General features: G+C 62.0%; 1 protein-coding gene across 1 annotated transcript in view; it reads right to left on the bottom strand.

Annotated features, from left to right (window-relative positions):
• COL22A1 (collagen type XXII alpha 1 chain) overlaps positions 1 to 14,429 on the bottom strand; it is a 166,270-nt gene that overhangs the window by 50,324 nt on the left and 101,517 nt on the right. The window contains exons 32-39 of the mRNA XM_037166749.2: positions 9,560 to 9,613; positions 9,258 to 9,311; positions 8,413 to 8,466; positions 7,573 to 7,626; positions 6,425 to 6,478; positions 3,949 to 4,053; positions 3,189 to 3,233; positions 468 to 545 (exon numbers count right to left, since the gene is read on the bottom strand). Of these exons, the coding sequence (XP_037022644.2) occupies positions 468 to 545; positions 3,189 to 3,233; positions 3,949 to 4,053; positions 6,425 to 6,478; positions 7,573 to 7,626; positions 8,413 to 8,466; positions 9,258 to 9,311; positions 9,560 to 9,613 (498 nt within the window). The remainder of the gene's footprint in view (positions 1 to 467; positions 546 to 3,188; positions 3,234 to 3,948; positions 4,054 to 6,424; positions 6,479 to 7,572; positions 7,627 to 8,412; positions 8,467 to 9,257; positions 9,312 to 9,559; positions 9,614 to 14,429) is intronic.

The following is a 14,429-nucleotide window of genomic DNA, read 5'->3' as shown; positions in this document are numbered from 1 at the left end:
GGCTGTATTCACACCTCTCCTGACTACACATCGGTTCTCACCTGTGCACTAGCTGGGGGGGGGGGTCACGTACTTTTGTGGGAGACACAAGGAAGCAACGTACTTTTGTGGGAGACACAAGGAAGCATGCTTTCTCTCCCCCCACACCCTGCCCCAGCCGATTCAGGGCCACTGGCTGTCACTCAGTTTTTGCAAACTTTGTCCAGAGTGTTTATTTGAAGTGAGTTTTGTTCTCTTTTCTTCTAAGCAGAGGGGACAGGGCAGGTCTTGGTCCCTGCAAAGGCCTAAATCCTGCTTTAGTCACAGTGGCAGCCACAGTAGATCGGCCAGAGGACTGGTGCCCACCCCCCCAGGGGACACGCTGGGAAGGCGTGTCCCTGAAGGTGGTCCCAGGGCACGACTGGGGGCCAGCAGGGACAGGCCAGGCAGCCCCAGGGCAAAGAAGTGCTGGAGGAATGGGGACTCACAGGAGGGCCAGCGAGTCCGATGCCCGGGTCACCGCGGCTGCCAGGAGAGCCAGGGATCCCAGGCGCACCTCGGTCCCCCTGGAAAGAGAAAAAAAACATCAACGGCTCGGCTCCCCGAAGGCAGGGCCCGGGTTCCAGGGAATTGAGCTCTTCTCGCTGCCCCGACTGCACTCCCCAGCGGGCCTCTCCTGGCCCTTGGACGGCTCACCCAAGCAGCCCACTGTCCCACCCAGGCCAACAGGCCTGGCCTCAGCCACCAAGGGCCATCCTGCTCCTTCCAGGCCGACTAACCTGGCCCACGGCTCCCAACGCCATTACGACACTCCGACCCCTGCCACGTGACCACAGCACCCAAGTTTCCGGGGCTTCCTCCAGAGCTCACCGTGTCCCCACCCTGCCCACACCCCAGACGGGACCCCACACCCCCGTTTCAGCTCAGTTCCCCTGTCACCACTGAATCCATTCATCAGTTCAGCCATAACCTCCCCAGAACCTGTCTGCGGTGGGTCACGCTCCCCGGGGGTGGGAGGGGCAAGGTGTGTGAGATGGGACGTTTGGCTCCAAGCTCGGTGGTTAAAAGAGTATGGGTCTCGGTTCCAACTTCAACACTGATTAACTGTCACCCTAAGGGTGTGACGAGTCCCTGGAGCCACAGCTGCTTTATCACGGGAGCTGCTGTCCCGAGCAGTAAAGGAAGCTGTGCACGCGGAGGGCCCGGCCCAGCACCCGGCCCAGCACCCGGCCACAGCACCAGCGGGTGGCTCTGGACGTCGCCTTCCCCACGCACCTGCCACCCTGGACTTGGGTGGGAGAGAGAGAAAGGAAAGAAACTGCGTTTGCCTTTGCCAGGAGAAGGAAACCACAGCGGCCGTGCCTTTGTGTACACAAGTTCAAAGCCCCAGCTGGCAGCGAACCCCAGCTGTTCTGAACCAGGCTTCTTACGGGCCTCAGCCACCCCATTTTCTCAGGGATGGACACGGATTCCGGGGCATCAGCATGAACTCGGTTGCTCAGGAGTGCGCCTCTCACACCGGTGAGCGTTACACACCCAGAGTGTGTGCGTCGCTGCCTGTCCACATTCCATCAGCCACTGCATCGCAAACACACGGGGTCCCAACAGCCCTGCGCGGCAGAGCGAGACCCAGCACTGGGGCAGCCGACCGCTGCACCAGCCTGACGCCCGAGGGCAGGCGACCTTGTTCCGGCCCTTCACACCTCTGGGCAGAGTCGGTCTCTGTGACAAGGGACAGCGCCTCGGGAGGCCTTCAGGAAGAGCCAAGGACAGCCAAGGAGACGGCAAACACAGCAAGCCATTGGGGTAGGCCTGGTGCCACCAGGCAGCACATTGCTTTGGTAAGTTTTAGGTTTTTTTAAGCTTTGAAAAAGCCCTGTTAATAGTTGGTCCTCCAGGCCCATGGACCCCCCCAAGAAGGACAGCGCCCCTGGCCTCTGCCCAGGCCCCTCTTGAAATTCTCTTCAGCGTCCCGGCTGGCACCTGCTGTGCCTTTGGAATGCTGCAGCATGACCGATTCTGGGAAGTACAGCTGCCTGGACTGCTGGGAACTCTGATCTGTACTCGGGGGAGGAGGGAGCAGGGAGTCAAGACAGGAGGCAAATACGGGGAAGTGCAGGGAGCTCAGAATGAACATGCTCAGCCCGGTCCCCAGCACCAGCATTCGGCCACCAGGGGAAGATCGGGCACAAAGAGCTCAAGCCGGTGGCCGGGGACTCCAGGTCCAGTTCGCAGTGTCCTGCTGGCCCTGTGACCTTGAGTAAGTCCCATAACCTGTCTGCATCTTGGGACCCTCATCCATTAGAATCAGAAAGAACATTCTCCCAAACTCCCATACATCCCACTCAGACAGACTCACTTACAAAACAAGAGACTATCTAACACTGGGTATTACAGGCATATTAGCGTCATTTTATCAACAGACTTGGAAGACGAAGTGAACCAACCAAACTGTCCGTGCCCATCTGCACCCTGACTCCTCTCTACAAGCTAAGCCACACCAGCCACTGCACGTGTGTCCTTCTTAGCCGTTGACCCCTGTGTCCTGCACAGGCCGTGCCCCCACTGAGGGAACGGGCTCCCACCGCACTCTGAGCTCCCGAGCCCCTGCCCGTCCGCTGGATGGGCCCGACCATCCCACTGCCTTAAGCCTCGACTGTCTGTCCGATGGGACTTCTGGCTGACATTCGTGCACATCTTCGTCAACCCCGCCACGCTGCCCTCCCGTGGTGCCTGCCTGACCACCTGTTGCAGTGTGAGCTTCTCAAAAGCAGAGACCACCCAGTCCCTCCTTCACCCACGAAGCCACCGGACACAGGCCAGGCACTAACAGGAATCAGACCTCGTGCTGGAGGATGCGACCCACCGAGGAACATGGAGGCCCACAGAGGGGACCATGGGGGCTCACAGTGAAATCCTCTTAGTGGGAAAGTTTCAACTTCCTGGAAGATGGCAAAGGCACCTGGAACATTTATTTGCTCAAAAAGATCAAAAGTTTTGGGGAAATGAAATCACAAAATGGCCTGAAAGTTCGCAGAAGGTAGTGGAACACCGCAGTAAATGCGTTGTCCAATGAAGGTATTGGAGAACGTGAAACATGTGTCTTATTGTTACTTTGAAACAGAATAAATTTTGGGCCAACCCAATAATACAAGGTCTCTCTCCAAGCGCACCCACGGCACCCGTGGCGTGTTCAGATGGACACGCACCTTGGTTCCAAGAGGCCCAGGTAATCCAGGTGGTCCTCGGAGTCCCTGGGGGAGAGAAAGACACAAGAGTGGTCACAGAACCCTGAGTGAGCGCTTCCCCACCCACCACGGGCCAGCTGGGCGTGCCCTGTGCTGTAGAGGCCGGGGCAGGTGTCCCGGAGGCCCCCGTGGCCTTGCTGTGCAAAGGAAACCACCTGTTTTTGAGCCACGAGGCCCCTGGGTGAAAACCCTGACTGCTTCCTGCTGCTTCTGTGGGGCCTCGGGCAAAGCCCTTGGTCTCACACTTCCCTCTCCCACCTACGGTCCTTATTCCACCTGCTCCCGGAGCAGGCTCCTCTGATGGCAAAGCCGAGCCTCTCCCCCATTTCCCATGGGGCCCAGACCAGGGAACCCGGAGGGTTTCTCAAAGGCCACTTCCCACGTGGCCTGAGAAGCCCCTTCTCTGCTTGTACGCCACTCCTGGCCCAAGCTGGGGACAGGTCCACTCATCCGTCTCAGGAGCATCTCGACGTCCGACTCCAGTCCCGCTCTGCGTCCCCAGCAGATGGCCCTGAGCCTGACCCAGGACACCTGCCCCGCTGGCCTGTGAGCACCAGAGGCCTCTGTTCCCCGCCCCTCCCCCACACCCTTTCCCAACCAGCCCCATTCCACCAGCCACGACTCTAGTGCCTGCAGGGTCTGGCCCGTGCATCTTTTCCCCCCTTTTCCTTTTCTCCATCTGACCTGGCTGCCTGGGTACAGCCCCCAGCACCCGACTCACCGGCTCTCCATCCTTCCCTGATCCAGGAGGCCCAGGGGGTCCGGGGGCACCAGGATCCCCGCGGGGGCCAGCTGGTCCTGGGCCTCCTCCTTCCCCAGCCGCTCCCTGGAAAGGAACGAGGACAGGTTCCAACATCGATGACAGGCAGAAGGCCAGCCTTTCATGGCGGGCCAGCCTGAAGCGGGTGGATGCACTTCCTGATGGTTCATAATAGGCTGTCCTGTGTCCCCCGCCCCCAATCCATAGGATGAAGTCCGACTGAGAAATAGGGTCTAATTCGTTAAGTTAGGGTGAGGTCGTAGTGAATTAGGAAGCCCGTAACCCACTATGAACTGGTGTCCTCATAAGAAGGGGACACATTTGGACACAGACATGCGTAGAGGAAGACACTGTGAGGACACAGGGACAATGAGCCGAGGAGAGAGGCTGGAAGAGAGCCTGTGCTCCCTGCCCTCCGGGAACCAGCCAGGCTGACGCCCTGATGTAGGACGCCCGGACACGGAGAGGGTGGCGAGGTGGCTCGTCTGTGCCCTGGAAGGCGGCGGCCAGTGCTCCGTCCTCTGCTGGAGCTGCCTTGGAACACTCACACAACCTGGGGCCCAGGAACGAGAAGGACATTGTGGTTTCTAGTCCTGCCTTCCTTCCTCCTGGTGCAGGGCTCCCCCAGGGGTGCCTCTCCCTCCACGCAGCCCTCGTTCCTGCTAGGACTCCTGCGGGAATAGAGCTCTCACTTCCTCACCCGGCTGTTCGGGTTCTGATGGGGGAGCTGGGCTTTGCACCACAGGCAAACGCCCTTCTGACCACAAAGCCCTGGTGGGACTGCGGAGGCCGCAGGGGCTGCTTCTCTCCAGCAGGGCCCCGTGGGCCTCAGTGAGGACCTATAGGCCTCCAGCAGTCCCCAAAGGAGAAGGAGTGAGGTGGGGGTGAGCAAGCAGGGGCAAAGCCAGGGACAAGGGGTGGACACTGACTCCAAGCCTAGGGCAGGATCTGCTTTCCCCAGGGGGCCAGCCACTGGACACACCCAGAGAAAGACCCGCCCTGGTGGCATGGATTTGCATCACTCCCCACAGCCTGGCCTTGGCCCTCAGCCTGGGCTTCTGCTCAGCCAAGCCGCGGTGTTTGGCTCCCCCTAGAGGTGGAGAGTGCTAACTGCGCACGGATTTCCTTGTCGCTCAATGCATTAGTCTTCAAAAAACCTCCATCGTTTTTGCCACCCCTTCTCTGGAGTCAGTGCCCTTTTCATTATATGCCCAGAATGAAGTGCAATGCTTCAAACTTAAGTGGTCTGATTGAGCCAGAGCAGGTGGCCTGGATTTTTCCCTCTCACTGAACCTGGGTGCCCCACTCTCATGACTGCAGTCTAAGACGGTATTATCTTCCTGTCAAAACTCAATCAATGAATAATAGCACCTGCCTCGCTTGAGGGATGCCACTGAGCTTGTAATCAACTAACACTCCCAAGTCCCAAGACACTTCCCACAGACCGGCTGGTCATTACCTCCATAATTAATTGTTTCCTTCTCTGAGTTTTTAGAACAGAGCTTTCTTGCCAGAATGCAAATATTTACATCTATTCTTGTTAAATTTTGCCAAAACAGAAAAGATAAGATGATCACTCCCAAGCCGAAGGAAAGCACATTAAGAAGCTCAGACACCTGAGAGCTACGGGGGTGGGTGGGGGCTCCTTGGGTGATCCATTGGAAGCTGGGGGTCCCTGGGACACCTGTCCGTGAGTGTGAGATGCGCTGACCCAGGAGATGAGGGCAGGGGACCCCCACCGCCCATGCCCACCTCACCGGCTCTGCAGAGCCCTGGGGCCTTCGGTCCCCGGAAATCCCTGCAGCCCGAGATCAGCTGGTTGCTGCCCCATGAGACAGGAGGCACTGCACGTGCACGGAGGGCACCTGGGGTCTGGGTGTCCCCACAGCAGCCCACTGACACTGAGGGCGGTCTGTGTTGCGGGGGAGGGGCCCGGCCCTGACCTGTCTCCTTCCAGCTGCCAGGACAGCGCGGTCTCAGAGATACCCCCTGAAGTGGAGTTCAGACACGGGACCTGGGACTGCAAAAGCCGTGGGCTCTCCCCTTCGGCCCCTGGGGCGCTGGTTACTGGGGGACATTGTGTCTCCCTTCTTCCTAGTAAGTAAAGCCTGTTCTCGAGGTGTGGGACACGCTAACTGCTGGCCACAGTGTGCACGCCGCTGAAAAAGCGGAGGTCCACGTTAGACGGGCCTGGCCGACAAGCTAGGAGGTGGAGGGCCAACCGAGGGACCTCGGGCCCCACATCTGTCAGACGGGGACCCCTGGGGCTCCAGGTCTGATGTCAGGGGCATGGGAGACAGCTGCAGGGCCTGCTCTCGCCATCCCAGGGAAGCCCTGGGTCCCGGGTCCCTGCCAGGCCCGAGCAGCGCGGGCTCGCTGTCCATGTTTCTCAGAGACAGACCCGCTGCTGGGGCTCAGGGACCCCACTGTGTCTTACCTTCTCGCCTCGCTCCCCATCTCTCCCAGGGGAGCCTCTGATCCCTGGGGGGCCCTGAAGAAAGAAAGGTTATTGGCATGGTGGTTGCCAGAGAGGGGTGACCAGGTCCCTCTTCAGTCAATGACCACAGCTCTGTCCCATCTTGTCCCCCTCCCTGACTGGACTTCCCCAGAGGCCTCCCCTCACCCCCACCCCCGCCACCACTGCTGCTGGCCCTGGTCAGCACGCACCCGCTGTGCGGGTGTGTAGAGCTCTCCACTCGCATGGGACTTCCTGACACAGGGGCCCGGCTGTGGCTCCCAGGAGGCAAGGCAGGGCCTGGCTCAGGGGGGACCCAGGGAGGACGAGGCTGGCTGAGAACACAGGTTTGGCAGAGACCTGCTCCAGCTGTGCCAACAATGGCCCAAAGGTCACTCCCAAAACAAGGCTCAAGGGCACGTCTCAGGGACGCAGGGAGGGACCCGGGAGGGCAGCAGGAGCCTGCGTAGGACACACTCAGAGGGGATCTGGCGGGTGAGCAGCTGGCATCATCGCCCCTCAGTCAGGGCTGCCCCTGCTGGAGCCAGTGGCCGTGTGTTGCATGGCTGGCAGTGTGGTCTCTAAAGCCCAGGGGAGACCGTCGGGCAAAGGACTGCCCCCTCCTGGGAGCCGGCGAGTCTGCTGAAGCGTGGAGTGGGTGGCATGACACGGCCCAGGCAAGGCCCGGCACCAACTACAGCAGCCATGAACCCCTGTGCCTCAGTTTCCTCCTGCGTATGGGGCCAGCAGTAGCAGCCCCCTCCCGGGGCGGTGAGGGTCCCATGAGTCAGCCCCTGCGAAGTGCCCAGAACAAGGCCTGGCCCGTTAAACACTGGTAAACAGCTGCAACCATTATCCACAAAGGCTGGTGGCCAGATGGGACTGACCGCCATCTACTGTGGGAGCACAATCCACCGCGGCCTCGAGAAGGTGCCACCGGGTGTTTCACTGCTCAGAGGTCGAGATCGATGCCTCAAGCTCATCCTTTAGCAGACACCTCGGGGCCCACACACAGGGGCAGGGCTTTGGCGCATGTCAGACGCGAAACCTGAGCCGGACCACCTGCTCCACCACGAGGATGAAAAGGTCGAGGCCTCAAGGAGGGGCCCCAGCCCCACCCCCTTACTCACCGCACTTCCTGGGGGGCCGCTGGGCCCAGGGGGACCTACAGGTCCAGGAGCGCCCTGTTCAGAAGCAGAAGTTTAGACAGGCCCGATGGACTGAGGACAGGAGTGACCCCTGGCCTCTTGGCAAACCTGCCTCACATCCCCAAGGTTTGCCGGGACTGGGTCTAGCCTGAAACCGCCCCTAAGGGTGAGATGAACCTCTTCCTGAGGGTGTGGGGCTTCAACCAGCCATGCCTGGAGGAGCGAGATCCTGGCACGGAGGTAGGAAGCAGGAGGGCGGGACTCCAGAAGGTTCCTCAGGGCACGGAGGTGTGCTTGTGTGTCTGTGTATGTCCGTGTGTGCGTGAGTTGGCTGTGACTGGCGAATCAGGGGATGGTCCCTGAAGGAAGGGACTTGAACTGGACGCTGCGGGCTGGGCAGACCCCACGGAAGATGTGGTGAGCGGCCACAGCAGGAGCACAGGGGGCCGGTGAGCGAGGGTGGGTCCGTGTGTGCACTCACGGCTGCGTCTGCCTATCAGGAGCTTGCACACACATGTGCATCACAGAATGCATGTGTGCGATGTGCAGGTGAGCAAACCCCCGAGTCACACCCGTCTGTGAGGGGCCTGTGTGTCTGTGTGCATCCCTGGATGGACAAGTGAGGTAGGGCCATGCAGCCCCGCCCAGCCCATCTCTCGGTCTTTGCTGCCCAAACGTCCCCAGGCCTGGCCCACCCCTCCCCTCACGGGCGGCCTGCACTCCCTCCGGTCCTTCTCCCCAGTTACCCAGAGCGGTGAGCCAAGGTCCCCTCTCTGTGACCCCTCCGCCCCACCCCAAGGCGGCAGGCAGGGCAGGACTCACGGGGCTTCCAGCCGTCCCAGGCACCCCAGGTGCTCCTTCCTGTCCCTTGGCGCCCTGCATGGGAGACAAAAGGAGGAGGTGTGACATCAGAGGCAACACTGTCCTCGACCCCCTGCAGGGCCCCTCGGGGACACCTGCCCATCAGAGCCAAAGATCCAAACAGGAAACCCCAGGAGCCGCTTCTCCTGGCCGTCCGCAGGTGCACACGCTTCTTTCCACCCTCTCCGCCCCAGACGGACATGGGCATCCGCAGGACACCTCGTCTTCATGTGACAGAGCCTCAGAGGGACACATGGCCCTGGCACACGGCCGGCCAGGGGCCCTGGGGCCTGAGTCCAGGCAGGTCGCTCCCCCCAGAACTGCCCAGAAAACCCTAATGCAGCCTGAGAAACAGGCGGCTGAGACATCAAAGCCAAGAACAAGGACAACACGATACAAATGCTGACATAGATGGGGGTTGGGGGTCTGGGCTGGGAGGGAGGGGGTCCCTGCCTCTGAAAGGCCTGGAGGAGCCAGGAACCAGCTGAGCCCTGACTGAGCACAGGAGCCTGAGGGCATGGGGTCAGGGAAGGACGGCAGTGTGACCTGCACATTAGTGACAGAGCAAAGACATCAGGGGTCCGGGGCAGGGCCCACCCAGGGGGGCTGTGTGCTGGGGTACTCTGGGTGGGCCTCCCACCCAGTCCCGGGCTGAATGTCCCAGTAGGACCCAGGCCAGCGCCCTCTAGTGGGCGTTCCCAAAATGGCAGACCCGCAGTGCCAGCAGGGCCAGGGTACAGAGGGACAGAAGGGTGTGTGGCCATCTCTATGCCTGGGGCCAGAGGGCAGAGCGAGGCGTTTCTTACCGGCAGTCCTGTGAGGCCTGGAGGCCCTGGCTCTCCAGGATGGCCCTGTGGTCCCTGCAATGAGACAAGCCGTCCATGAACAAGGTTGTCACCCTAGTCCTGTGCGGACAGGGCAGGGCGTGGACATGCACCATGGGTAGAAGATCCATAGGCAAGGGGTCATCCTTGGGGCCCTGAGGGAGGAGGAAGGGGCCACATTCAGCTCAGCGGGGCTCCTGGGGGATGGACAGCACCGTTCAGACCCGCCGCAGCTCGGCCCTTGGGTGTCCTGTCTCCAGGCACGAGGCGCAGGGGGCACTCACCGGCTCCCCGGGTGTGCCGCTGTCACCCTTCTCTCCTTTCAGTCCTTGTTCTCCCTGTGGGCGGAGAAGCACCAGGTAGAGCAGACCCGCCCTGCCCACCAGGGGCCTGGGCACGGGGCCCCTCTAGCCCTCTAGACACCCCCAGTGCACCGCCCACTGAAGGCAGTTTCCTCCCACCCCACTCAGACTCGGGTCGATTCCCACTCGCCCTTCAGATCTAAGGTCAGGAGTGGCTGCTTCAGGGTCGCCGAGCCCCACACGGGGCCGAGCCCTCCTGCCAGGGACACACACACAGCACACCGTTCTCTGGGGCTCCAGCTGTGGAGCAGGTCTGCACGTGTTGGTGTGGCTCACTCCTGCCCCCTGCAGCCCAGAGCCGGGCCAGCAGACCGTGGATGAAAAACGACGCAAAGAAAGCAGAGGGGACCCGGGAAGCGTCTGGAAGACAGATTCTAGCACCTGGGTTCAGGAGCCCAGATGTCTGGTCAAGTTTTTGTGGGCAGAGAGGCGGCACAGATGGGCTAGGCCCTGCCCAGTCTCCACGTTGCCTCCTCCCTCCTTGAATGGCCAGATCTGGAGAGACCCCCATCCCAGACGTCCTGCCAGCATCCTCCCCGAGCTACTCGCTGGCCCCCAGGGCCGTCAGCAGGGCCCTAGGCTGCTTCCCTCTCTCTGAGTGTCTTCTTGTGAGGGGCACCTGCTTGAGTCAACCACCCAGAGTGTGACCTGGCTCCACGAGACGGCGCTTTCCTGCAGGGTGTGTCACGGCGCGGGCAGAGGGCAGCTGTTCCAGACCGAGCTCTGCCCTTCATGTAGTGACTCGGCCCCCAACCGGCTCAGAGCAGCACTGGGGCTAGAGTGCCCTGGGACACCTATACCCTTATTTCTGGCCTGTGTTCCTCCTAGAAAATGCCCCGTGGCCGGGATCGTGGAACTCTGCGGTTCTTAAAGTCATTCGCAAAACAATCCATAAAGACCAGTGTTCACAGGACCATTTCAGACAACGAGCTGGGAGAAGTCTGCAAGGGACTGCAGGTGGCAGGAAGACAGGCTCGAGACCGGTGGGAGGCCAGGCCAGAGGCGGGGCCCCGGGGACTCACAGGTGAGATGCTCAGCCACCTCCGTCCTGGACCTGGAGTCAGGAGCAGGGCCGTCAGCACCGGTGGCACGGGGTGCCCTGCCAGATGGTGACTGAGCACCTGAGCAGGCCTGGCTTCCCTCCCCATCCCGCCCTCGCCCCCCAGGGTATCAGCCGAGTCTAACTCCCTCTGGGGCTTCACATCACACCTCCGGGCTCAGCGCTGGCCTGGAGTCCTGGCAGACACCTGGCAGGCACCTGGCAGGCACCTGGCAGGCACCTGGCAGACACCTGGCAGGCCTGGGGGGTGGAGCAGGCTGCCAGGGCCTCCCCAGGCAGGTGCTGCTGGACCACTACTGGCCCGCAGGTGACCGAGCCCCTCTGGATCCTCAGCTGTGACTTCTCCGAGTCGGAGCCCGAGGGATGGGTCCCTCGGTCTCTCTGGCATCTCCAGACCTGTGCACCCCCCCAGTGGCCCCCACCAGGCTGCCGACGGATAGCAGCCCTCCCCAGGAGCCTCCCCACTCTGCAGTCAGGTGCCTCCCCCCAGCCCTCCTCCCTCTGTCTGTTCCTGGGGCACACACCTGAGAGGAGCAGAGACACACCCACAGAGCGCTTTGGAACCATCAACACACCACCACAAACACGGTTACCACGGCGACGAGGTTAATCCACAGTGAACCTCCCCTCCCCCACACCGACAGACTCAGTTGCTTTGCATCTGGGGACCGCTTGCTGCACCCTGCAGAGCTCTGCCCGGCAGGAAGCTGTCCCGCCGGGACCAAAGGGGAGCCCAGGCAGGTCCCGCGCCTCCCGCAGAAATGCCTCGGAGTTGTCCACGGAGCGACGTCTAAACAGACAGGCCGGACATGGGCAGGCTGGACTCGAGGCTTGTGTCGCACTCGAGGGGCTCAGCAGGGGTCCGAGGGAGGGACACCCAGAGCGTGACTGGGAGGCAGTGTGGGGGTGCAGGCGGCCCTGGAAGAGGGAGCCGATGGAGGGGCAGTGTGGCGAGCGGCTGGCCTGGGTCAGCCCCGCACCTCAGCAGCGGGTGGGGACAGCAGGCGCCTTGTAGCTGACAGCTCCCTCTCAGTCTCTGTCTCCACGGCAGGCCCTCTGCAGCCGCTTGGCTTCCGAGCCGCGGGCTCTCCACGGGTGCAGTGGGCTCCTCCTCGGGCGGTGTGAGCGACACCCGCCCTGTGGGGCCTTGGCAGAGACACTCACGCTGTGTCCCTGTGAGTCCTCCCTCTCAGGGAGGGGCCAGAGCCGGTCCTTCCATGCCCACCGGTCCAGTGAGGTCCCTCCTCCTCATGCCTCACTTTCCACCTGGGAACCAGCCCCGGGTCCCCTCTGCTTTCGCCGTGGCTGCTGCACGGGCTCCATCACGCCTGCTCGCTTCTCTTCCTCCGCAGACAGGGCTCTTCTTAGTTTGTTCACGTCGTATTTTCTTAATTGAAAACGTGGACAAAGCAGCCACGGAAACAGGGTTCTCTGTCCGAGGCGCTCAGCAGGGTGCGTCCTGGGGCAGCCAGACGTGTCCCCAAGCAGAAGAGCCTTGTCCACCGCGAGCACTGCGCACACACGCCTGGGCCCCTCCCGGGACCCGCCTCCGCCCGTCTCAGGAGCTTGAGGAGGCCCCTTGGACGCTGGTTCTCGCAGAGCCCCCTGGTGGACAGAGGAGGGAGCGCCTCGAGGCCGCAGTGGGTCAGCTTGCTCCCTGCAGTGCGTCTGTCTCTACAGGAAGCCGTTCGCTTCCCCAGTACTCGCCGCACCGAGGTAGCCAGCTCTACGCTGTCCTCTGAACGGCCTCTCTGAGACCCGGGTCCCCATCACTGCTGAAACCCCGGGCCAGTGCCACACTCTGCTTGTTCATTTTCTGCCACCTCACATGACTCTGTCCCCCGAAACCACCAGCGGCTCTGTGTGCAGGGAAGCAGGACCCAGGAGGGTCTGCCCTGGGCCCCGACACCGCGGCCAGTGCCCGACGAGGCCGGTGCCCCTCCAGCTGCCAGGGCAAGCTGGGCAGTGATCAGCACGGTGGGCAGAGAGTCAGGACCCAGACGAGATCTTGCCCCCCGAGCACCTGGGGGTGTCACATGCCGGGGTACCGGGTGGCCCCAAGGGGCCACTCTGCTCACCGGCATTCTGGGTATGGGGTGAACGGGGACGCCTGAGGGGGAACCACAGAGATGAGAAAGGTGTGAATCCATCTCAAACAGCCGCCTCTGGGAGGGTCGTCTCGTGACATACAGCCCGGCTTCTCCTTCGGTGACTGTTTGGACAGTTAGAGTGACATCTCCCAAAGGCCTCGAGTGTTAGGTAGGGCCGGGAAGTACAGTGGTTAGACGAGGAACCCTGGAGTCACTGCCACCTAAAAACTGTGACCTCGGACGGACATCTGCCAGCTTCTCTATCCTCATCCATACGGGGGTGGGGGAGAGGTGAGGCAGCCTCCCCCGGGGAGGGGTGGCCCGAAATCCCTGCTTGTCGCAGAGCTATGCCTGGCCTCACCCCCACCATGTCCGTTCATTATCAACATCTCTCGCAGTGACGCAGCTGACAAGGACCCCCGGGTGAGCGGCTCTGTGAACTCTCTATCTGGGTAGAGGGAGCCCCAGACGCCCCTGCAGGCCCTCCCGCCTCACCCCACCCGGCTGGGCTCACCTGAAAGCGCTGTCTCCAGACACCCCCCCACCAGGTCCCTGTCACTCTCCCCAGTGCAGTCTGTCCTTTTTCATGGCAGCGTTGGAGATAATTTGCGATGTGCGCTTGTCTGACCCCCGGAGTGGCCAGGGCCGCTCTCTGACTGGGCTGTCGGGTCTGTTGGGTCCATGAGCTGCCAGGGCTGGCCCACTGCAGGCGCTCGGGGAGCCGGCCGGCCAGCCAAGTGAACGGACCGAAGGACGTCGTGGGTTCTGACCCAAAGACACGAGGAATGCATACCACAGGGGAAGAAGAACTTCTGTACCCTGCCCTCTGTGTGTGGAACCCCAGTCCCTATTCTAGGCGAAGCCACTGTGTTCAGTTTCACAAGCTTCTGGACCGACCTCTGTGTATCCCCACACTGTTACGAACGGACGGGAATACTTCACCTTGCACGAGGGCCACACAGATAGCAAGAGCTCGCGCGCCAGTATTCACGGCTGTTTGCACGGGTCAACTCAGGCGCCCTTCACGCCAGCCCGAGGCGAGAGCGCACTCGCCCTGCTTGACGGGCAAGGACGGCAGGAGCAGGGCGGCGGCTCTGGGACGTCCACACGGCTCAGGGCTCTGCAGCGGGACTGGCCTCGGGCCTGGGCTGCGCCCCTTCTCTCACACACACGATCCAGAGATGGGCTCCCCATTCGGTGTGCTCGAACGCTGGTGTCTCTCCACTGCTGTGCACGCAGCAGGCACACGCGTGTTCATTTTTATTAAACAGGGTTTCCACGGCATGGACAGTCTGCGGCTGACCCAGTCTGAGCTCCTGGTCGCACAGCCTGCCTGTCACTTCTCCTTGGGAGCAGCCGCACGGCACCCACACCCGGTGCACGCTCTCCAGGTGCAGACGACGCACGTGGAGACCGGACGGCTCCACCATCGGCGGACCCTCGCCGCATGTCGGCACTAAGTGACTTCTCAGACAAGCCCACCGCCCACCGAGCGCCTCGCTCGTCTCCCCGGGTGCTCGGCAGTATTACCGTCATCAGTCTTAGGCAAAACTGGTGTGGCCGGTCCGGACTCTAACGCGGACACCCCTGTGGGACGCCTGAGCCTCACTGAGACGGGCGTGTGTGGGGGGAGGCGGCCGAG

Source organism: Artibeus jamaicensis, unplaced genomic scaffold (genome assembly GCF_021234435.1).
Source record: "Artibeus jamaicensis isolate MK-2021 breed Jamaican fruit bat unplaced genomic scaffold, CSHL_Jam_final scaffold_916, whole genome shotgun sequence".
Taxonomy (NCBI): Eukaryota; Metazoa; Chordata; class Mammalia; order Chiroptera; family Phyllostomidae; genus Artibeus; species Artibeus jamaicensis.
The sequence above is the reverse complement of the archived record's forward strand: the minus strand, read 5'-3'. Positions and strand labels throughout refer to the sequence as shown.